General features: G+C 32.7%; 1 protein-coding gene across 1 annotated transcript; it reads left to right on the forward strand.

Moving 5' to 3' along the window:
* The first annotated feature begins 467 nt into the window (after positions 1-467).
* On the forward strand, positions 468-26561 carry LOC145317437 (TRPL translocation defect protein 14-like). Its single transcript, XM_080158532.1, has 12 exons — positions 468-653; positions 1075-1233; positions 12495-12634; positions 12989-13076; positions 13850-13902; positions 19432-19596; positions 19977-20064; positions 21007-21100; positions 21950-22086; positions 24424-24564; positions 24772-24854; positions 26306-26561. The coding sequence occupies exons 1-12, from the start codon at positions 600-602 to the stop codon at positions 26400-26402; spliced, it is 1299 nt and encodes a 432-aa protein (XP_080014658.1). The 5' UTR covers positions 468-599; the 3' UTR covers positions 26403-26561.
* The last annotated feature ends 28 nt before the right edge of the window (positions 26562-26589 follow it).

Below are 26589 nucleotides of genomic sequence, written 5' to 3' on the forward strand. Positions count from 1 at the left end.
TGAAGACATGATTAATATTCATATTAACTGATTATTATAATAAAGCTGACAACATTAGACAGATAATTAGGAAAGGACTAAAAAGCTTTTATTTTAGTTATTTTAAGAATAAAAATTTGGCAGGGATATAAAGGGATAAGACATTGGCCGATATATTGATGTACATTCCCAATTATAAAACACAAAATTACACCTTCAGTAGATTAAAATTAGTGATTGAAATGTTTGAACACTCAATTTAATGAGCCAACCAATCAAAATTTACCAAAAGTCCCCAAAGTTGTTAAGCCAACGAATGAGAAAACGTTATTATAAACCTTTGGGGACTAGTGCAATAAACAGCCCATTGTCCTCTCTCTCTCTCTGTGGTTTAATTTATATCTTCGGTTTAAATATCTGATGATATGTCTTTCGAATTCGTTGGAAAAATATGATTTTAAAATGTTTTTAATAAAAGCTTTTTTACCAGGATTGCTGTTATTTGATTATTTAGAGACCTTAACTGTAGCAAACTATATATCAACCAAGACATCATCCAACACTATTTCAACTTAATTCATCAATTTCTATTGTTATTAAACCAAAAAAAAATCTAAAAGATGAAGGATTTACACGTCAAAGAACCCATTCCTCCCACCCGCCGTATTCATAAGGTAAATTATATTTTTTTTTGTGAAAATTTATTGGAACCTAAAAATTTAAAAACGTTTCTCTAATGTTTTATTTTATAATGAAATTGTCAATTTTTCTTTTCTTTTTGGTATTTTCTTTTTAATATTTAATTAGTTTCATAATTGGTAGCAGATTATCATTGTTTTACAACAAAAAAAGTGCAGAAAAACAACATAGAAAATTTTTTTTTGGATATAATTGAACGTTATAATTTTGTTCCTACAATTACAGTTTAATTTAAAGTATTTTTCCACTGAAAAATTATGTATAGCATCGTATTATATCCAATAAAAATGTAAACAAAATGTCGGGACTAACAAAACTGTTTTTAATCTTATATTTGTACAGTTTTATGTCTGAGAAAAGCTGTTTATAATACGATGCGACAAATAACTATTTTAGCTTGTGCTGACTGGTGGACCATGTGGAGGCAAGACAACCGGCCAGGCCAGGCTGGCAACATTCTTCGAGAACCTGGGCTGGAAGGTGTTCCGAGTGCCAGAGACAGCCACTGTCCTCATGTCCGGTGGCATCTCATTTGGAGAGCTCAATGAGGAACAGGTAAAAACAATCAGTCCTACCTTAAATTAAAAACTTTAAATTACTTATTTTATCACAGGCAATTTTCTACGAATATTAAAATAAAAAATTATAAGATTAAAACCAGTTTTGTAAGTCCCTAGGGAAAGCTGTCTATAATATGATGCGATAGATAACTATTATAACATTTTCCTTTGCTATTTTTCCATCCATTTGAGACAGACAAGGGCAAATATTTATTGAGTCACGGGGAATTGTGAAAAGGGTAATACACATTAAAAACTTTTCAACTCCCAACCCAATTTTGCGTTCCTAAGACTCAGGACAAGGATAATTTTAATGCCCACTTAACAAGGATGACAACATCCATAAAAGAGAAGCACTGAAAAAGACAATAGGACAAACTAACATGTAGAGCGTCAGAATATTAATTTATAAGTTCATACAAAATTGTGTTTGAATTTGCTGAAAAACTGCTTAGATTTAGGATAATGAACATACTTTAATGTATCATGCAAAAAAATGTTGTCAAAAAAAATGTTTAAAATTAGCATATTTGAAATGGATGGTAATTGTTATAGAGTTGCTTCGCTTACAAGAACCACAATGCAAAGTTTGAAATCGATAGGACAATTCTAACTTTAATAAATAAACGATGAGAGTTATCCGTTACATAGGGAAGTTAGGAAGCACGTAAGCCTAGATATGCAGAATTGTCCTAATTATAGAAAGCTTCGCTTAAAAAATCCCCACCTGTGCTGATCAGAGACTCCGTTATGAAAACAAAGTACGCAGAAAATGCGTGCCCGCCGCGTACTTTTTTTTCTAAGCATTAAGGATAATTGTAATCTACCGCATCGAATTATAGATACTTTCCGCGGATAGTAAAATGATAAAATATAATAAAAGTACAAAAGTTTTGTTTGCTCAAAAGGACAGAAGTCCTTAACATGTGATACATGATTTTTCATTTGGCTCAGAACCGGTTCTAATCCAGCGGATATTAACCGGTTTCGAAGCCATAATGGAAAAAATCTTAGAATCCTTTCTATCTAGCACAAAGCTGTCTCAACTAATCAATGTATGACCTTTAGTCATGCCTATTTTCCTTCTCTTTAAATGTATAGTAAGCTCAAGGCCCGATCTAGATAGGCCTGTTGTTTTTATAAATGGAAGCTGTTAGAAAATTCAATTAAACAGTCATAACTTCTTATAATATTATTATTTTAATATCTATATGTCCACCATGGTATCGAAACCGATTAATATCCGCTGGATTAGAACCGGTTCTGAGCCGTACTAAAAAAGCATGTACAGAATTATAGCACATACTGTTTTCCACGAATATTAAAATAAAATGATAAAATTTACCAGGTTTGTTAGCCCGGGCTTTCGGTATCTCGGGGCTAACTAAACTGGTTTAAATCTTATTACTTTTCATTTTATATCCGCGAAAAGATGTTTATAATATATACGATAAATAGCTATTTTGCCTTTGTGTGTTGAGTTAATTATTGATTATTTTAATTATCTGATTGCCTTATTCTTGTTTACTAAATATTCCCAAATAAAAACTAGGCCTACATGTATTATATAATGTACATGCCTATAGCATATAGAATACTAAGTCTGGGCCCTAGCTAGCCAAACAGTCAAAACAAATACATACGGTTTTTATCTCTCTATCTCCTAAAAAATAGGCCATCATTTTAAGTTATTCAGGTTAAAAAAGTACTATTAAGAATATATGTATTAACCACGTGCTCAGACTTTATAGAAATGGCTACGATTAAATGTTTTTTTTTTATTTTAACAATTTTGACTTTATTCTCCAATTATAGCATTCACTATTTAAAAGGATGTAAATCAACTTTTTTGCAATCATTTATAAAAAGAGTCAAAATATTGCTAGAATAATTTTAAATAATTTAGTTTTACTTTTTAGATAACAACTTTGCTATAAATTATAAATATAATTAAGATCTTTTCAATATCTAAAAGAATTTGCTTTCAAAGTATTTTTGTAAATAAAGGATAATTTAAACAGTTTTAATTTGAATTTATGGTTTTATGAAAAAGATACTTTTTTTTTTGGGGGGGGGGGGGGGCTAAAAAAGATATTCAACAGGAATAAGCAATTTATGTTCGAAATTACTGTTTATTTTTTCTGTAATTCCAGCTGAATAAATGTTTGTGTGTCTATAGAATGTCTAAGAATCACCAGAGTCTGTCCTGATAACCGTACCTGTACTGTTTGTTCTTAAATACAGCAAAATAAATACTTTTAATTTATGAAGACTTCTTATCTAATAGCTGGAATAGTTATTTATCGCATCGTATTATAAACAGCTTCCCGGGGATATAAAAATGCTTCCCGGGGATATAAAAATGTACCATTATAAGATTAAAACTAGTTTTGTTAGCCCCGAGATGCCGAAGGAACAGGCTAACAAAATACATTTTTATATTCTTAGAAAACTGGATATAATACTATAAGATACTGATTTTTTCAGTGTGGCTTAGAACCGGTTCTAATCCAGCGGATATTAATCGGTGACGAAACCATACTGGAAAATAAATGATTAAGTTAATAAGTTTTAGAATCTTCTCAACCCTAGACAGACTCTCATTATCAAACTAGGGTTTATTACATATTGACATTGAATGTATGTATATCATTTTTTTATTATCAATTTTCATTATCAGTCATTTAATACTTTAAAAATGAAAATGTGTATTTAGCTTTTTAAAAGCTTTGGCTTCCAATCCGATTAATTTCTGCTGGATTTGAACAAGTTCTGGGACATGTCTGTCGAAACTAATATACGGGTTCTTTTTATACAAACTTTTCTTCGAAGAATTATTTTCTTTTTACTATCGATAAAACAATGCGATAAATAACTATTCTAAATGCTTTAATTCATTTTTAGTAAACCATACCTAACCAAATTATTATGCTTTAGGGAAAATATAAGAAATTTTTTTATATAGTGTAAATGACAATAAACTTTTACAAAAATAACATGGTTCAATTCCTTTTACCTTAAAAACATACATATTACATATGGGATACATAGTTTGCCTGTGTTTTATCACATCCCCAAGTATTTTAAAATCACAAAAAGACACAAAACTGTATATAGTGCTTATAAAAAAATGATGCAACACAATACAAATGACCAATAATAGGCCGATAAACAGACTAAATTACCAAATGGCAGGCCAGTATACATTTTAATTGACCAATGGTAGTCCAGTATAGCGTCATTTTTTATAGGTAATGTAAAAAGCTTTCGAAAACAGACATCAAAGTAGGAATATTTGATTTTACATCAAGCAAAGGGGAGCTGTCATTTTATGCTGTGTGTGTGTGTATTAATGTTCATTTGTGATGATTTGACAATGTTAAACATATGTGGAAGTTAATGTACACTAAGAAGCAAGTCAGGAAAGCCAGGGAGAGGACATTGGGCTGTTTATTACACTAATCCCCAAAGTCCTGTAATAATGTTTTCTTATTCATTGGCTTAACAACCTTGGCGACTTTAATTAATTTTTGATTGGTTGGTTTAATTCAACCACCAATTAAACTCCATCGAAGAAATATTTTTGTGTATAATCATTGGGGATGTACATCAATTTATCTAACATTGTCTTATCCCTTTAGCTGCCTGAAAGCAAGCATACATACATATAAAGCATCTAGTGCATAAGTAAATTTTTTAACAGCTTTCTACTGGACAAAAAAGTGTCCAGTCAAGCAAAGAAGGAAAGAGAGATAAGGGGAAAAAAGGGGGGGAGGGGCAAGAAAAAGCTCTAGGTGCAAATGATTTACTGCCTAGAAATAAGGTTTACGTCTATCTATCATGGGTCAACTTGCTAACAAGAAGATCAAGGCATATTATGCAACTTATTTTTTGGACTACGTGCCAAAGAAAATTGGGAAAACGCAATATGTATAAATCGATGGATAAATGGATGTATTTAATCATACTTCTTACCTTTAGGTATAACTACATTTTGTAGTGTACCTAATTTATATCATGACAAAGATGACATTAATCCATAAAAGCAAAGCTTACCAGAACCCTTGGTCAGACAAAAGAACAATAATAAATAAAGAGCAGGACAGATGAACACGAATTGTTTGTTTTATTGCTCTAAATTAATATTGAGTTCATTGTTACTCTATATTTGTCAATGTTCGCTAGTCTGTCTGAGCTTCGCTTTTATTAATGTTCTCATCCTTGTTATTAAGTTATTCAATCAAACAATTTTCCTGTATTAGATTAAGTATAAATAGATTAACATTTATAAATATCATATTCTCCGCGTGCATATAAGGCAGTCACGGCCAACTAACTAAGCCCAACATTTCTGAGACGAGACAAAAAAACGGAAATAAAATAGGGAATAGAGCTCAATCGGTTCAGCTTAAGACTTTATTATAGACTAGCAGCTACGCCCATAGAGGCCTCTAGGGGCCCTTGAGGGGAAGGGAAGTCGACCCCAAATTTACAATTGTAATATTAAAAAGAAAAAGGGGTTTAGTCCCTTTCGTGGATTAAAATAATCGCCCCTTAAGGTGCGTTGCCACGAAAAGGACTATGCCCAGAAAAAGTTTTTAAAAAGAATTTTTTTGCATGGGGTCAATTTTTTCTAGGGAGATTTATCTTGGAATAATGGTGGTACCCTCCACTATAATAGTAATAAACCTTCCCAGGACCTATGAGAAGTTACCCGGTAAAGGAGTACCATAATACTGAAGCGGTTAGAGAGATCCTTCGCCACAGACAAGAAAAAGCTTACAACTTTATATAATAGAATTACAAAATCTCGAAACCTTTCTTTTTATGGAGGCCATCTATTAAATGTATTCTTTATATGTCACAAAGTTACGGGATTATTCAGAAATTAAATCATAAGAAAAAGAACTGAGGTGGATTCTTTAAAAAAAAATTGGGTCGCTAAATCGCTGTTTAGTGAAAAATCTTCCAAAATCACATAAAATTTCTACAAAAATTAAATAAAATCTTTCTATGATTTTATTTTTATTTTGTAGATTTTTATAAGATTTTGGGGGATTTTTTACAAAAACAATTTTGGTGAGGCAGTGATGCAGCGACCCAAATCTTTTTTTAAGAATCCAACTCATATTCATTAAAAAATAATAATTATGTTCCTGAGAAATGTATACCATTATCTATAGGGATGTGCGTCAACTTTCCTTTTAGAGATTTTAATTAGTTTGAACTTTTAGAGATTGCAAGCGGCAGGCATAATGACTCTTTTTCTTCTATTTTATGCCCATTTTCCTAAACCTTTTTCCCTAATACCAGGACATTTGATTGATTTTTATGCTTATTACCTCATATACTGTAAAAAAAAAAGCAGATATTGTATGTAACTTTATCATAGTTTTGATTGAAAGTTGACATTTCTTTATCGAAAGGAAAATGTTAAAACACGAAAATTTTGGAATAGTTTTTTATCGTATCATATTATAGACAGCTTTCCACGGATAGCATTATTAAATTTTCGGAATATATTCATTTTGGTTGGCCCTGATCGAGGGGCCCGAAGCCAACTAAACTGGTGTTGATTTTATTATTTGTGGAAAATTGCTGTAATAAGATACGATACATGATTTTTTAGTTCTTATTTAGCAGATATAAATCGGTTTTAAATCCATACAAAAAGAAATATTTTTTTACAACGTAGCTGTCATTGATATGTATTTTTGTATACTCATCCTTAAGACGCATGTACAAAATTGATATGTGTGTATGATATTAACAAGGATGACACCATCCATAAAAGCGAAGCTCTGAAATGGAAGGACAAACGAACATTAGAAATTGTAGAGTGTCAGAACTGAATAAGCAGAATATTAATGCATAATACTAAACAAAATTGTAAGTAAATTTTTGCAAAACTTCTTAAATACAGGATACTGTATAAGGATATACTTACATTTTAGGACTTTATTACAGAGATTCTTCGCTTATAACATTGTACCTTGTGGTAATAGGAATCAGTATTCAAAAAATCAGATGAATAAGATTATAGAGTTCCTACGCTTTCTAATAGTACCGAATGGTTATAGGAATCATCATGAAATCGATAGTACAATTCTAACCTGTTTACATTAACGAATAGAGCTAACTGTCCTTGACGAACGTACGGACGGACCGACCTTAATTATAAAAAAAATTCGCTGAGGATAGGTCCAGACAAAACAAAAATAGATCAGAATTCAATTATTTGATGCATCATCATAGTTATAATATTTGGGCAGCGTAGCTAATCTATATCTAAGAAAGGTTCGTATGTCATTATGACTGACAGAATATCTTATGAGTGGCTCCAGTCCCAGAATTTAGGCGATCACTAAATTGGGGGAAAACTTAATTTTCATTTTGAAGGGGAGTTAATTTTTTTTTTGATGAGTGTTTCTCTTTAAGTTAAAGATTTAAATCATTACAGAAGCAATAAAAGTTTCCATTGAAAATATGACACAATTGGTCTAGTGATTACTGATATTTCTAGCTTAATTTAAAAAAATTACCTTATCTTGGAAGGAGCAGGGATCTAAAGGGATAAGACAATGACCGATAAATTGATGTACATCCCCAAAGTCAATTTACAAGATCGCCCCTTCTGTAGATTACAATTAGTGGTTGAAACGCTTGAACAGTCAGCTTATTAACCAACCAATCAAAATTTATTAAAAGTCCTTAAAGTTGTTAGGTCTACGAAAAAGAAAATGTTAATTTAAAACTTTGGGGACTTGTGTAAAAACAGACCATTGTCCCATCTCTCTAGACAGTCATTTCTTGAGATACAAGTATTTTTTGAGTTAGGCGTTTATTGAAGTAGGCGTTTTTTGAGTTAGGCGTTTTTTGAGATGACCCTTAATGGGGTAGACAAGGTACAGACTTAAAGATACACACTGTGGGCTAGAATTGAATCAAGACAAAAGTAAGTGCGAGCCCTGGGACCTGTGTATGGTGAAAATAGACAAAAAACCATGATGATTCCAGGTAAAACCAAAATATTTTAGCGGGGGCTTTTTGAGAAAATTAGATTTGAAAATTTCAAGTTCAATTTTCACCCGCTAGGAGTTGCCGCATAATCATGACAAGAAAAGCAAATATTATTTATTTTATATTTTGGACAACTTTGCTTTTTTGAAGTCCTTCTTAAAACTTCTCTGTGTATGATTTATTTTAGGCTGAATTTTCGTGACCTTTGCAAAGCAAGTGATAAAATGGCCATTTATTAACTCCCTTCAGGAGTGGTTTTATGAAGAACTTTATAAAAGCAAAGTTGTTCAAAATTTAAAATAAATAATATTTGCTTTTCTTGTCATGATTATGCGGCTTCTCCTAGGGAGTGAAAATTGAACTTGAAATTTTCAAATCTAATTTTCTCAAAAAGCCCCCGCTGAAATATTTTGGTTTTACCTGGAATCATCATAGTTTTATGTCTATTTTGACCATACATAGGTCCCAGGGCTCGGCACTTACTTTTGTCTTGATTCAATTCTAGCCCACAGTGTACATCTTCGCGTCTCATTAGAATAATCTCATTTTTCTTTTGTCTATAAGATTAACATATAGCAACTGATGCCAAAAAAAGTGTATAGATGTATAGATTTATTTATTGTTATTTTTGGACAAATAACATCAAAAGCTGCCCCTCCCCCCCCCCCCCCCCATCCCAAAAAAATACACTTTAAAGAAAATTATCACTAAACCTTATAAATAAATACTTCTACTTCTAGGAAACAGGAAATTAGTTTTCCTTAACAAGGATGATAATATAATTATACATATGAGTAATGTTCATGTAATCAGTCATAATATCAGAGAGAGAGAGGGGACAATGGAATGATTATTACACTAGTCCCCGTAGTTTTATAATAACGTTTTCTTATTCGTTGGCTTAACATTTTTGGGGACTTTGGTAAACTTTGATTGATTGTTAAAACGTTTCAACCGTTAATTGTAATCTACAGAAGGAGTAATTTTATTTATCATCATTAGGGATGTACAGCATTTTAACGGCCATTATCTTATCTCTTTAGATCTCTGTATAAATTATGTCTTAATTGTCAATCAAATCTGAAAGAAAGAAAATAATTGTTGTCCTTAAATTTTAGAGAGCTGAAGCTACATAGAACACATTAGATTTTTTTCAGTTTTTAAATAGCAAAGTTGCGCAATGTTTCCAAGTTTACACAAAAAAAAGAAATAAAAAAACTCAAACAAACACAAATAGATTTTAAGCATTAATTGCAACGTAATAATATTTCAGTTTACGATTAAAATATTTAAAGGTTTGATTTGACAGACCAACTTTATTTAGCTAAGAAAAAACTTTATATAAACAGTCCAGTGTACCTTTTTATAGATATTTTTTTCTACGACTTTAAAATGGAAATGAATACATAGGCGTCCAAGGGGGGGGGTAATGGGCCATTTGGCACCCCCAAACGATTTTGGGGGTGCCGTAGGCACCCCCAAAATTTTTTGAACAATACCCCCCCCCAAAAAAAATTACCCCTACCTTGGGGGTGCCGTAGGCACCCCCAACGATTTTGGGGGGGGTATTTACCCCCCCCAAACCATTTTGGGGGGGGTAATTACCCCCCCCCCCCAAATAAATGTTCTTTAAAAAAAAATTTTTTGGGGGGGTTTTTACCCCCCCCAAATTGAATGTTCTTAAAAAAAAAATTTTACTGAAAATTTTTTTTTTGGGGGGGGAGGGAGTAATCCCCGCCCCCCCCCCCTAAACCATCCCGGGGATCCATAAAATAGATACCTAACTAAATTAAATATTTCATTAAATAATGAAAAAGAATTTCTATAGGCGATTTCTTTTGGGAGGATGTCAGGGTGTCTCAAAACTAGTTATAAAACTTACCAGGACCTATAAGACGCTTCACTTTAAAGTATAATCATATTGGTTCATTGGTTAGTGAGTTAATTATTGTATTTTTATGTTCTAAAGAATGAGATACTACTATATATTTGAATAGTAGTGGCGCCCTTAGCATCTAAGAACTCGTGTTTTCTAAAGGGTAAAAAGGGAGGAGAAAAATAGCCTAAAACCACTCAAAGGATTGACCTATAATAGTGTGGAACCATCATGGGATCTATGTAAAGCTTTCCTAAAAAGGAGAACTCAGTATTAAAAGTAATGAAATCTGAAGCTATAGTCAAATAAACCTTACTTACTACTTTATGTTATAGGATAGTACTTATTAATATTAACTTAATAGATTAGGTAGGTGCTTTTTTACATAATTAAATTACCCCCCCAAAAAATTTTACCCCCGGGGTAAATTAGTTTGAGGGGGGTAATTACCCCCCCCCAACTGATTTGGGGGGAGTATTTACCCCCTCCAACAGACTTTAGGGGGGGTAATTACCCCCCCCAATAAAATTTTATCCCCGGGGTAAAAATTTGGGGGGGGGGTAAAAAAAAATTTCGGCGCGCTTCGCGCGCCATTTTACCCCCCCCAAACACGAATTACCCCCCCCCCTAAAATTTTTTACCCCCCACCCAAAAAAAAAGCTTGGACGCCCCTGAATGAATAAAAGTATTTAAATTTATTGAAATACAATCTATTAGCTTAGCGATTTTAGTTATGTATAGCTGTACTGTTTAAATAAATAATGAAAAACTATTTCTTTCTATGTACATTATTACAAAATGATAATAGTTATTTCTCGCATCGTATTATAAACGGCTTTCCGCGGATATAGAATGTACAATTATGAGATTAAAACTAGTTTTTTTAGCCCCGAGGTGCCGAAGGCACCGGCTAAAAAAACTGGTTTTAATATTATGATTGTACATTTTTATATTCGTAGAAAGTTGTATGTAATACGATGCTAGACATAGTTTTTTAGTATGGATGAGAACCGGTTCCTATCCACCGGATTCGAATGAATACGAGAAAAAGTTTTATATTGATAAACCTCAGACGTACATGGCAGAAGGATGACAATATCCCACAAAAATGACTATAGTATATCAAACCAATCCCCCACTCCCTCCCCCGACCCCTCCCTCGCTCTTTAGCTTATTTTCAAAAAAAATTCTAGCTATACGAGGACTTTAGTGGGTTACCAGATCGAGGGAATAATCCCCCCCCCCCCCCCATCCCTCCAATATTGTTTTTGTAATATCCTGACACCCCCGATGGTTCTTAATCTCACTAAGATGGTGTCCAGTTACGCAAGTAAACTTCTTTTTATAGCGGAAAATAATAATTATAGCGAAAATAATAATTGATGTAAGAAATATCTTTACAAAGATGTGAGATTTTGTTTGTCTGTCTGTATATTCATTCGTTCGTTCATCCCTTAAGATCTCGCTAACCACGGAACCGAAATGGTTTTACCTTCTTCTAATCCCCCCCCCCCCCACTTAATTAAAAATCAAAGCTTCTTTTTTTAACAATATTAAACTTTGGGATTACTTCTTATTAATTATTAGTTAATTGGCACATTTTTCTTTTCTGTTGATATTAAAATAAATGACATACGATTGGATTTTGGATTTTTTGTTAAATCGATATAATTAATGTAAGACTTTTTTGAAATGATGAAACACCTATCCTGATATAACTGTATAGCTGTACATACAGTATTGCGAAAGTATAATTCCCTTACTTTCATTATATTCTTTATTAAATACTTATCCTAAGTAATTGAGTTACTATTTATAATTCACGTGTGTGTACTGTATTGATAACGAAACGAATGTACTTAATGTACATACACCAAAGATCAAATGATAATTCTTCCTTTATAGCGAACGTATTCTATAGTTGGCTGTTATATGTTCCATAATTTTTGTTTCAATAAATTATTAAATGATGATTCCTGTAATAGTTAGGAATGATTTAGAACGCATAGAAGCTAAATAACAATAACTGGAAAGTCTGTAAGTCAATTTGGAAAATTCAATGTAGATTACAGTCACTATTAAAGTTTCCTATTGTTCTTTGTCAAATTGTCTGATTTGTTGAGCTTCGCTTTTATGGCTGCTGTAATCCTTGTTCATTTATAATTAAAGTTTAACTGGCTTCAATTATAAAAATAGCAAAGCATTATTATTGATTTGTAATTGAAATAAGAAGCTCTTTATGGTGCCTATAATTTAAATTGACCAATGGTAGGCCAGTATGACGTCATTTTTGAGAGGCACTATAAAAAGGTTCGTTATTTTGTAACATGAAATAATTAAGCTGTTTCTATTTATTTCAGGTGCTTGACTTCCAAGAACACCTGGTGGTGACCATGATGGCCCTGGAGGAGACCTACTTCTCCATGGCGGAGAAGTGCAGCCAGAACGTACTCATCATTGCTGACAGGGGTGTCATGGACGCCTCCGCTTTCATCTCCAGGTTAGTTTTATATACCTTTTGTTTGGTTTGAGAAAAACATATTTTTTTACATTTTAGAGCCTTTAAACAAGGCTCGGCAGCCGCGCGTCAGCCGCGTGTAAGCCTCAGTGAAATCGTGATATTAAAACTGTAAAATTTTGCTAGATTATAAACCTGTTCCTAAACAGGCAATCCATCATTTCGGAATTTACTTTAAAAAAATAATTTGGAACATTTTCCCTTAGTTCTGTATTTGGTAGTTTATAAATAAATCAATTAATTAATCTGTCAAGGTCTTGTCACTATTTACTGAACATTAAAATTTTACTTGAAATACACTTCATAATTTGGTCTAATTCTCTTGTTGTAATTAAGAGAGAACTGGGAGAGGATCCTAACTAAGCTGAACCTGGAGGATATTGAGATCAGTGATAACAGATATCATCAAGTTGTTCATATGCAGGTACTTGTTTTAGGCTAGGGAGCTCTTCTGCTGCTTCAGCAAATTTGGCCACGTTGGTCCTCTAGGCGGTACGGCAGGGAGGGAGGGGAAATTGGGCTGTTTATTACACTAGTCCCCAAAATCTTATAAAAACGTTTTCTTATTCGTTGGCTTAACAGCTTTGGGGGCTTTTATTAAATTTGATTTGTTGGTTCATTAAGTTGAGTGTCTAAACGATTCAACCACTAATTGTAATCTACACATGGAGTAATTTTGTGTATCATTATTGGGGATGTACTTCAATTTATCGGCTTTTGTCTTATCCCTGTAGATCCCTGGGTATTTAGCCAGTTTTTCAGCTTCCCGCCCAGGTAAGTTCCATCTTTCTAAGCTCCACTCCACATTGTCATTTATATACAGTTAAAGGCTCTTTATATGCAGGAATAAGATCCAAATCTGCAAGAAAAGTCTTAACATTTGCCTTTTCTTTTATTGTATAATTTCATTATCGATTCAAATAACAACATGGTAATACGTTTTCCAGTATGGCCTCGAAACCGATTAATATCCGACTGATAAAAACCGGCTCTCAGTCATACTGAAATAAAATGTATACCATCGTATTAAAGATAATTTTCCATGAATATTAAAATAAAATTAATACTAGTTTTGTTAGCCCGTGCCTTTAGCTACTCATGGTTAACAAAACTGGTTAATTTTTCATTTTAATATCCGTGGAAAGCTGTCTATAATACGATGCGTTAGATAACTATTATAATATTAATACTATTTAGAGTGCTGCCCTTGGTGCTGAGAAGTTCTATACCACCGAGGATCATGCTGCTAGGTTGGTACTTTGTTTCAATTAACAATTGAGTCAGCAATAAGGAATGATATTCCAGGGCTCGGCAGCCGCGCAACAGCCGCACCGAAGCCTTGAATTAAAACCCGGATGCTTAAAGAGGAATTGCCATTTTTACATCAGGTTTTGACTTCCAGCTGATTGTAAATGGTTGATTTCCCTGAGGTTGGCGAGTCCTTGAATATTTTAGGTTTTAATATATCTATTGATATTTCTCTTCCTATGTAAACTCTAAAAAGTAAGAAATAATCAAAAAAAAACTAATGCGCCTAAAAAGCAATGTTCAAATATGCACCAAAATGAGAACCAGACCTGTATGTTTTATGCCACCTGGATAAAAATAAATCTTTAAATTGACTCGAACAGACATACGGACGGACATAAATACAGGCCTATAAATTACATGTGATGGTAAAAGTCCTAATAAAAAGTAGAAGCTTTGTATAACTCTCGAGACTGGTTTTAGGCTATTGTTCTACCCTCCCCTTATACAAAATCCAGGAAGTGAGGGGACAATGGGTTGTTCATTACAGTAGTCCCCAAAGTTTTATTATTCGTAGGCTTAACAACTTTGAGGACTTTTATTGAATTTTGATTAGTTTGTTCATTAAGTTGAGTGTCCTAACTTTTCAACCATTAATTGTAATCTACTGAAGGAGTAATTTTGAGTGTAATCATTGGGGAGGTACATCACTTTATCGGCCATTGCCTTATCGCTTTAGATCCATGGGATAAATCCAATATAAAGTACTTTTACTGAAAATAATATTTGTTTGAGATTTTTGTACACTTCACATCTTAAAATAATTGATTTGAAAGTGGGAAATTTATCTTTCTATTGTGTTAAACACAAAAAGAGTCAATTACTAATTGTGTTACAAAAAAAAATTATATTATAATGAAGTAAAAGGAATTCTGTCTGTCTGAGTGTGTTTACCGAAGGATCTCGCTAACCACTGAACAGATATGGTTATCCTTTACAGGGTAGCTTCTCATAGGCCCCAGGAAAGGTTTATACTATTTTTGGGGGTGTATTACCACCCTCCCCAGAGAAATCGCCCCTAGCTGTTTTTTGTAAATATTCCCTATACAAATGAGCAAAGCACTAAGGATATAATTTACTTGGTTCGTTTAAAAGTGGAATTTTCTCAAAATTTATTTTTTATTAACTGACCATTGGTTAATTGTAACACCATTTTTATCATTGTTTTGCCATGTGTTAAATTTTTATTTGTTGAGACAATAAATGGTTGCAATATATGGATGTTTTCTTAAGACTCAGCCGAGCAAGGAATGTCAGCCGCCGAAGCAGCTTATGGTGCCTGATAAAAATTGCGTCATACATGATATAAAACAAATGATTAATTATAGGCTAATACACATTCTAAATTACCAATGACAGGTCAGTTTACATTTTAAATGACAAAGGGTAGACCAGTATGACGTCATTTTTCATTAGCACTAAATAAAGCTTATATTTATGTACATTACATGCGTTACGTGTAATGCTATACAGACGGACAGACAGTATAATATGAAGGATTCTAAGCTCTATAGAAGTAATTGTTCAAATGAGTGGTTCTGCCGTGTACGAAACTTTCTATAGTCCCTATAAAAATGACGTCATGCTGGCCTACCATTGGTTAATTAAATTGTACACCACTCTGCCATTGGTAATTTAGTCTGTGTATTGGCCAATCATTGGTCTTTTGTATTGTATGACGTAATTTTTTATAGGCACTATAAAGAGCTTCGCAGACTTACAAGTGAAAATTGAGACAATTTTCGCTAACCAGCTAAAATATCAGACATGTCGGTGGTTGCTTGCGGTCAGCTGCCACTTTTTTTAAAAGTGCCAATAAGTCTCGCATTTTTTTACCTCTGTATTTTCTTATTGTTCTGTTTTCGTGCACTTTTTAATGTCTAGAAGAATTTTCAGCCCTTTAAAAAGCTGTATTTAAAACTTTTTTACATATAACAGAAGAAAAGATTTAATGATTATTCGGAAAGGCTAATGGAATATTTTCATGTACTTTTTAGTATCTAGAAAAATCATTAGCCCTTTAAAAAGCTGGATTTTTTAATTAACATTTAACAGTAGAATAGTTATATATTGCATCCTATCATTGTTAGCTTTCCGCGGATATTAGAATGAAAAATTGTAAAATTAAAACCAGTCTTGTTAGCCACGATGGGCCCGGCCTAGCAAAACTGGTTTTAATTTTATGATTTTTATTTTAATATGCGTGAAAAATTGTCTGTACAAAGCTATGATTTTTCAGTATGGCTGAGAACCGGTTCTAATCCAGCGGATATTAATCGGTTTCGAAGCCACACTGGAAAAGCTTTAATGATTATTCTCGTATTCATTCGAATCCGGTGGATAGGAACCGGTTCTCATCCATACGAAAAAACTATGTCTAGCATCGTATTATATCCAGTTTTCTACGAATATAGAAATGTACAATCATAAGATTAAAACTAGTTTTTTTAGCCGGTGCCTTCGGCACAACGGGGCTTAAAAAAACTAGTTTTAATCTTATAATTGTACATTCTATATCCGCGGAAAGCCGTTTATAATACGATACGAGAAATAACTATTAAGAAAGTCTAATGGAATAGTTAACCTGGTCTTGACGACACACACGAAAATAAAAATATAAATTCTAAGTTTGTTTGTCATTTCAATGAAAGAATTGATTTATTTTTATGTTGAAAAATAAATTGACTTCCGTGCCTTGATTTCGTGCCTTTCTTACATCTTATATGAAAGGAAGAGGTTAATTTTGTTATTTTTAATTATTAAAAAGCCACCTTAGACTTTAAACATAAGTCTCTTAAAATAGATGCTTGGTTGATAATTTCAATCTTGCATTGACGGCTGAAAAAAGCGAGAACAGCTAAAAAAAAGTCTATGAAAATAAGACCGCTCATAGACTTAATTTTGCAGTTGCTTCTGGCTACTGCAGATTGTCCCTAAAATTAAACAGCTGTTAAACAATTTTTCAAATGGGAATGCCTGTTGCAGTTTTCAAAAATGGCAAAAAAAATCATAATTAACTTGTTTAATCACTAAACCTGTATTATAAAAATCTATTTTTATATTTTCAACTTTCAGTGTAGGTAAAAGACGGATAAAGCTAGATTTTGAACTTATTAATCCTAAATACATGCATATATTTTTTAACAATAGGAAGAAACATATCTCCGTATCCGTGGTTTTTAATGGCGCTACTATATGACTAGGGTATCTATCTAAAATCAGTTTTAAAAGCTATTGATCCATCTCAACCCAAGACTACTTTATCAAACTAACATCTTTGTACAGGCCAAATATATATTTCAATAACTAAGGTTATCATTCTCAATCGTCCTGTAAAGGAAAAAAAACACAAATCAGTAAATAATACATACAAAAAGTCTATTTTTGAAGAATCTGAATAAGATATTTAACGTTTCTTTTTTTCTTTTTGATTTAATGAATTGTAGAGATGCATCGCATCTTTATAAAAGGTTATGTAATTAAAATGCTGTTAAAATTAAATTTTTATAATTCATATTAATAAAAACACATACCTATAAACTTTTTTTTGACTTTTTAAACATATTTATCTAAAATCAACGGTCCGTCACTAAAAAATCCTACGCAAAAGAAGAATAATTTTTTAACAAAAAAAACTTTTGAAAAATGTTATTGTTGAGCTAATTATGGACTTAATGGTCCTAAATAATACATTTTCAATGTGTATACATACAATACAAATACAATAATAGTTATTTGTCGCATCGTATTATAAACAGCTTTCCGCGGATATGAAAATGTACAATTATAAGATTTAAACCATTTTTTAGCTTCGAGATGCCGAATGTATGAGCTAAAAAAACTGGTTTTGTTCATATGATTGTACATTTTTATATTCGTAGAAAACTGGATATAGTACGATACTGTATGGCTGGGAACCGGTTCTAATCCACCAGATATCAATCGGTTTCGAATGAATACGAGAAAATGTGTATTTAATGCTCTTAAAAGAATACACGTTCCACTGAATAAAAGAGTCTGAAAAATCAATATTTCAAACAAACTTGTCGCCAGCTACCTTTCTTATTAATTATTTATTCACCGCCACCGCTGGCTGTGTGTTTTTTTTTGGTTTGACGTCATTTTATACATTTTACTTATAGTACGCAATTATTGTTGTTATTATATAAATTTGTTTTTTTAATGATACATTTTTCAAGGCTAGATTTTCATTCTAAAATGACATAAATTTCTATTACATAAATCAACAGGTTGCGTTGTGTGTTTGTACTGAAAGATCTCGTAAATGGCTAGAGCGATAATTACACAATTTCCATGGAAGTTACGAAATGGTCCTAGGAAGGTTTGAACTTTAGACTAACGGGCGATGAAAAGGGGGGCGTTACTTTACTCGTGAAAAATTTCAATTATAGCTCTTTATTGACGCCATACAATACAAATGACCAATGATAGGCCAATACACAGACTAAATTGCCAATGGTCAGGCCAGTATACATTTTTAATGACCAATGGTAGTCCTGTATTAAAGTCATTTTTATAGGCACTATAAAAAGCTTCATTTTAATAGTAAAGGGAAGGTTTTAGGCTGTTTGGAAGGAGGATATTTTATCCCCAATTTATATTTCAGAGAAACACCCCACTCTCGTAGCAAAAAAATGGCTATAGTATATTAATAAAGTAAGATAGAATGTTAACTTGACTCTGCAAAGTTGTTTATGTGGGATTAAAATTAGAAATACCGAGCGACAAATTTCAAGTCATGCTTGATAAAACATTAACACTCTCACCTCCCCTGTCTGACTTGGAAGTTTCGTGTTATACAATTTCATTGATTATATGTCGACTGTATGGCATTGAAGGAAGTGGTCTTGAATGTAATACTATCTACTTGTTGTTTCGTCATTTCAACTTTATAACAGTCTTATGTTGATATGATAACAGCTCAAAGGTTTGATAGGGATAATACTGTAAAAATCCAATGACACCCGAAAACCAACGCAACAAAATAAGAATTAAGAAAATTAATTACTTTACTACACGTTATCTAAAGATTAGTGAACAAAAAAAACTTACTAAAAACCCTTAAATTATAGTGGGGGGGGGGGGGGGGGGTTGGAAATGTCCGTAAAAAGCCTGAAACCAACCCAAGGTTTCAGTATAAGATTCCCTTGAATTAAGAACTAGAATTAAGCTTTTATCGGACAAAATAAAAAAACTTACAAGTTTATATAACAGGGTAAGCTCAATCTAAATTATACTTATCTATCTCTTATTAAATGACGAAGCCCAATCTGTACTACTTTTGATTCCTGTGACGTCATAAAATGAGGGAGATAAGAGGAGAAGTGGGAAAGAAAATCCCTAAAAGAGAGATGGAAAATCCCTCATATTTATTACGTCACAGGAATCAAAACTGGTACAGATTGGGCTTCGTCATATTAAGTCTATAAGTTCATCAAGATATTTCCTAGGTTTGAAGGTCTTGAGTTGGCCAGGGAGAGGGACAGACGTGCCATGGACTCCTGGAGGGATCATCCATATGTTGACATCATCGACAATAGATCAGACTTTGATTCCAAAATCAACAAGCTCATTGATGTTGTCGTCAGAAGGATTGGCATCAATATTGGTGACAGGTATGAGTAGTTTAATTTTCTGTATAATTTAATTTTCTAGTTTTATTTCTTGATAGTAAAAATTCGATGGATAGTTTAAACATATTTTTCATAGCAATGTTCAGCAGCAAGCTCTCAAACGTTTGGAAACTCAACTAAATAACCAACAAATCAAAATTCACTAAAGTCTCCAAGCCCCAAGGTTGTTAAGCCAATGAATAAGAAAACGTTATCATAAGACTTTGGGGACTAGTGTAATAAACAGCCCAATGTCCACTTCCCCCTGTATACGACACAATTTTGACATTTTTTATGGTCGAATCCACACCACAACCTAACACATTGATATTAAATTAGTTTTTCCACTAGAATTTAAAATGAAATAATAATTACCTGTTCAGATTCAAGGCCAACTCTCGCAAGGTGAAGTTTGTCGTGTCCTCCCTGCCCAAGGATGAAGAGTTCCCGGTCAAGTTCACTGACTTCCAGGTATACAACTAGAAGCTCTTTATGACCAATGATAGGCCAATACACAGACTAAATTACCAATGGCAGGCCAGTGTACATTTTACTTGACCAATAGTAGGCCAGTATGCCGTCACAATTTTGTTAAGCACTTTAAAAAGCTTCTTACAACTATTTCTTAATGCTGGTCATAGGCCGGCAGGTTTAGGGGCTCGTGTGTTCACCAAAACGGCATTATATTTATATTAAGGTAAAAGATAGTACATAAAAATGACAAGTAATACCTTAGCCTAAAACAATAATTAGAATGCACAGATTCGACTTCATGACAAAGGTTTTACAATTCAAGTATCGGTGGTCTTAGGGACTTTTTATTGGGGAGATTTATCCTTTTTTGAGCCCCCCCCCCCCTTTGGATACAAACATATATGGATGTTAAATTGAAGCGTACTTTTCCCTATATAGATATTGCTATTATGTAGTAACAGGTGGACATGCCCTTGTATAATATAACTGCACTACTAATAAAATGTCGTATACACATACATAATCAAACAAAAGTGGCAAGTATAAAATGAATTATCAAAGTTGTTTACAGGTGTTTTAATACTTTGCTACTTTGTACTTGAATAGAAAACCCCGATTTTGTACACTTTACTATGACTCTGTGACTTAATTTTGGGACAAGTTTGTTTTTACGTAACGTTGAAGACTGCTTACTGTACACACATAGTCACACAGTCTAGCTTGGGATATCATTAGAACCAGCTTATACCAACAAGGAAATTGATTCGAAAAAAATACGAATCTTATACTTGAATTTTATCTGACTTTGTAGAATTGACGACCTTTTTGTCTGCCCCCCCCCCCCCCCCCAAATATTATTTTAGATTTATTTCGCTTGTTTGCTATTCCTTATTTCTGCATTAGAACTAACCAGTTGAGTTTTCATTTTTTTATTTTTAGGTTGTGCATCATTACCTACACTCAGCCCAGCGGGGTTTCCAGACCAGGCTTAGGAAGAGAGTTAGGAATGGAAGGGCTACCTATACTTTTACAGGTAATAATTTATTTTTACTTTTCCAGTATCGCTTAATTAATATCCGGTGGATTAGAACCGGTTTTCAGAAAATTATGTATAGCATCGTATTATATAAGTTTTGTTAGACCAGAGATGCTAAAGACGCGATACTTTTGTGGCCTTTGGGATCTCGGGGCTAAAATTTGTTTTTAATCTTATAATTGTACATTTTTATGTTAGTAGAAAATTGTTATAGCCTTAACTGTTAAATCAAATATTCACAAGGTTTAAGAAAAAAAACAGTCTACGCTTCACTCCTGTAGTTACTCTCAATTATTTAGAGTTTAATAATTTTAATGAATATAATTCTATAGAATGTTCATAATATTGGAAGGAAAATGGTTATTTTTTACCTTGAATTGACCAACATACCCCTTCCCTCTAACACGAGAAAGAGCGAACCCTCAAAAACAATTTTGGACGTCTTTTATAAAAAGTTGAAAAAACACCCCTTTGTTTTAACAAAAACTTGCTTCTAGCCCCTGCGGGATCCTGCTACCATGCTGGATTCTCCTCGACCTATCATCAACAATTTTCACTTCTTCAATAGTAGGGGGGGGGGGGGGTGGATGGGTCATTCACTGATTATTTGAGAGATATTGCCAAAAAGTAAGGTTATGAATACACGGCTTCCAAGTATTAAAGTAAACAGTGGACAATTGTGTTATCATAATATTTTCCAATAAATAGGTTTTATATTCATTCATGAATACAAAATATGAGGCGAGTACTTTTCATTATTTACCAGCGGCTGCGCTCTAACCAATTTATGAAACTAAAAGGGAGGGGGGGAGCAATTTTTTAAAATTCATCATATCTTATTTTCAGTGAGAAAGCCTCAGATCCAAGGGCAGACAGTGGAGGTGAAACAGCCCATCTCCCAGAGAGATTATCTCAATCTCCTGTCCCACCGGGATGACGCGCATCTTCCAGTATTCAAGACCAGGCGCTGCTTCCTATACCAGGTAAATAATATGTTTATTATTTCATCCTGGAAGGACCTCCAATTTCGGGTGAGGATACAGATGCCCCTGCTCCAGATAACCAGTAATAGACTTCAAAATTAAGGTATCAGAAATTTCATACAACTCAAGGTATGAATATGTCTATTTAGACAAAGCAGCTTATAGTGCTTAATACAAATGACCAATGGTAAAATGTATACTGACCTATAATTGGTCATTTGTATTGGATGATGTCATATTTTATTGGGCACTATAAGCTGCTTCTATTTAGACTGCATACAATTCAAAATAAGATATGAGGTTCATATCACATGATGCTTAGAAATTTTTTTGGATAATTTTTTGATAATGACTAGGTTAGGTTAGGTTTAGGGTTTAGGAAGGCCCCGCAAAGTCATATCCTTATTTTATTCAATTGATTCATTCAAAACATTTATAATTTGGTTGTCTGTTTGAAATTAATTTATTAAATATACAGTCAATAACTCTTTTTGAATAGAAATTTGTTTAGAAACTTATTTAAAAGATAATTTACTAATATTAAAAAATCGGGAAAAAGATTATATAATGCGTTTTTTATTATATAACACACTTTTGTTTACAAAATTTTCATTCAATGAATGAAAAGAGAAATAAAAGCCTTACCCATTTGATAACAATAGACTTTTCAATAATATTTAAATTGCTTTACAAATTTTTCCTTAGTTCTCAGGGATCTAAAGGGATAAGACAATGGCCGATAAATTGATGTACATCCCCAATTTTGGTGCATAATATTTCACTTTCTGTAGATTATAATTAGTGGTTGAAACGTTTGGACACTCAACTAAATGAACTAACCAATCAAAATTCATCAAACCCTCAAGGTTGTTAATCTAACGAATAAGGAAACGTATTATAAGACTTTGGGGACTAGTGTAATTAACAGCCTAATGACCCCTCCCTCCCTAATATTTCTAAATATTTTTTCATGCTCTCTATTTCTTTTTTTCTTATCCCTTTCAAGCTTTCCTTAATTCCTATCCCTTTTTAGTAGCGAAGCTACTCTATAATTTGAAATGTCCGTCTGTCCGTATGTCCGTCTGTCCGTCTGTCCGTCTGTCCGTATGTCCGTCTTAGTTTGGGGGAAACGTGATTTTCTCGGCTCCTATAAAAGATAAAAGGCTGAAATTTTTTGACAACATTCCCATTATCAAGAAGCACAATTAACTATAAAACATCAATGTCGATAGGACCGCTTTTTAGCAGGTTTTAGGCTATTTTTGTATTTTTCACATTTTTCTCCCTATCTTTGGTGTTTATGGTCCGATTTCCAAAATTTTTTCAGTAGTAGAATCAAAATTAAATTTCCTTTCGTTTCAAGAAAACAACTATGACGGTCAGACTGCCTTTAAGCAGGTTTTAGGCTATTTTTTATTTTTCACATTTTTCTCCATACCCTTGGTGTTTATAGCCCAATTTCCAAAGTTTTTCAGTTATAGATATCAAAATTAAATTTCCTTTCGTTTCAAGAACACATCAATGGCGGTCAGACTGCCTTTTTGCAGGTTTTTGGCTATTTTTATATTTTTCACATTTTTCTTCATATCTTTGGTGTTTATGGTCAGTTTTTTTTTTAATTTTTGTAGTTAAAAATATCAAAATTAAATTTCCCGTTGTTCTGAGCATCCAGTATGTAATTTACTTTGACCGTCAGTCTGTTAGTCATAGTGATGAAATATAAATAAATATTAAGAAATTAACAAATGTTGAACAGGTTTCGTGATTTTTTCCTAATATGCATGCTTTTGTCAACTAATATCTAAATTCTTATTTAATTGTCTATGCTTCGCTACTTATGGATGTTGTCATCCTTGTTCTTTCTATATCTCTCTTTCTACCTCTTAAAAATGGATTGATTAATATTTGGATTTTACAAAAGGTTGTCTAATGCTCTGATAAAGTGAAACTTGTAGAGGGCTAAAATAACGATCCCCCTACCCCTTTTACCATCCCCTCCCTTCCTGCTGAATGTACGCACTGACCAATAAATGATAGGGGAAATAGTAGCCTAGATAGAAGACAATTTTTCCTCTGTCATAATATCCACGTATATTCAACATCCATTCTCCTAATTATTAAATAAATAAATTTCAAATTAACTTAATCTATAGAGAAATTTATGAAATTATCGATTTTTTCAATAACTTCTCCTTCAATAAAAAAAATCAGCTTAATTTGTGTAATTTTTTTATTGTAATTTAAGTTTGTAACCAACTAATTAAAATTTTATAATAATACTAAAAGGTTTTGAGCAAATGATATGGGCTAATGTATAAATCTATTGTATTTGCCTAGAACCAACAGTACCAGCTGGACATGTACAAGTCACCGTGCCACCCCAGGTGCAAGAACCTGATCCTCCTCGAGACATTCACCACTCTGGACGACCAGGAGATCATGGCCTCCCTCCCACCCTTCCTCAGGGTCAAGAGAGAGGTATTAATCTAATTTATTTTGTATTTGATTCTCTAAATGACAGATTTTCAAAACTCAGATGCCTTTTCCTTCATTTCCATAAATTATAAATAGTGCTATAAGAATTAGGAATTAAAACTTTTTTAAACAAGGGCGTGTCGATGATGGTGCAGGTGTTGACTAGAATTTTATTTCATATAAATATTGATCTCCATTTTTAAATGTTAGGTAACCGGTGACCCAGCCTTCTCTATGTACAACTTGTCACTGCGTGGAGACTGGCAAGAGTCGGTAGACCAGTTCTGTCACAGGTAATACAAAATGTTGTGCGGCATTCCGCATAACTTGTAGAAACGTGGGAGGAAAAGGGGATACAGTGGGAAGTTATGCTAATTTACACCCAATAGTTATATTTCATTGCTTTATGTTTTATCCTTGCACCTTTATATAAACTAGCTGCTCGCATCAGGAACTCTATATTCAAAGGATTAAGAATGGGGCAGAAAACAGCCTAAAATCATTCAAGGCTTAGATCTAAAAATATAATAGTTTAAAACCATCCCCTGACTAATGTGAAGCTTCCTTAAAAAGAGAACTCAATAAGTTCAGAATTTATTGAAATCTTAAACTTCAAACAAAAAACATACTTTTTATTTACTAGTAGGATAATTATTTATTTTTTTAAAACCCCACACAAACTTTTTACATCCCGCTTCAACCAAAATCAAGGGCCTTAGAGGAATATTGTTATCGTTGTTTTGATTAAATAATTCAACTTACAGTACAAACAAAACAAAAATGTTTTTAGTAATAACCTGTAGAGAAACTAGATATGATAGGTTGAAAGGAAAGGCAGGAAACTAGCATGGAGGAAGGGGACATTGGGCTGTTTATTACACTAGTTCCCAAAGTCTTTTAACAACGATTTCTTAATCGTTTGCTTTACAAACTTGGGGACTTTCATTGAATTTTGATTGGTTTGTTCATTTAGTTGAGTGTCCAAACGTTTCAACCCCTAATTATAATCTACAGAAGGGGTAATTTTGTTTATCATCAATTTAACGGCTATTGTATTATCCCTTTAGCTCCCTGAATAATTAGAGTGCTATTTAATCACATATTTGGAATTTTAAAAGGGGTAAAATCCTTATTAATGAATAAAATCTATATTTAATACATTAATCCCCTCATTATAGTACAGCACCTTATTCAATATCACTATTTACTTTTACTGGGGTTGAGTAGTAGGACAATGTAAAACAAGTTATATATTTTATACTTCTTTCTCAATCCCTTCTTCTACTAAGCTACTTATACAGAATTTTACACATAAAAATGATTAATTTTCAGCGAATGTATAGTGCACACACATACGATAAAATTGCTTAACAGATAGAAGAAAAAATAGAGGGAACATTTTTAACCATGCACAATTAGTTATATTAAAAAAAGTTAGGTATACAGCAAACATATTTTTAAGATAACTATTTAGGAGAACCTTTTTCCAGTATTGCTTCGAAACGGTTTTATATCCGCTGGATTAGAACCGGTTTTCAGTCATATTAAAAACTATTTATAGCATCGTATTACAGACAGGTTTTTACGAATATTAAAATAAAAATCATAAAACTAACACCAGTTTTATTAGCCCCGATGGCACGATTTTAATCTTATAATTTTCATTATAATACGATGCGATAAATAACTATTATGTGATCCATGCATATAAAGAATATATATTTTTATATATGATAATATTTAGATTGTCCTCTGATGATGAGAGCGAGAGTGACGAGGTTTATGATGTAAAGAAAGCTCATGAGAGACTCACCTGTCTCTCAGAATCATCAGATGATTAGTTATAGAGTAGCTGCGCATCAAAAATATGAACCATTATTATTCTATCATCAGATTAGCATATTTTGTACCAGTTATCATAATGACAAACTTTTTAAAAAATTTCTGCACTTTAAAAATTGCTCAATGATGTCTAAAAATCCTAAATTTTAGTTTGAAAATAATTTCTGAGCGCACTATTATCATAAA

Source organism: Acartia tonsa, chromosome 4, assembly GCF_053477335.1.
Source record: "Acartia tonsa isolate MP-2025a chromosome 4, ASM5347733v1, whole genome shotgun sequence".
Classification (NCBI taxonomy): domain Eukaryota; kingdom Metazoa; phylum Arthropoda; class Copepoda; order Calanoida; family Acartiidae; genus Acartia; species Acartia tonsa.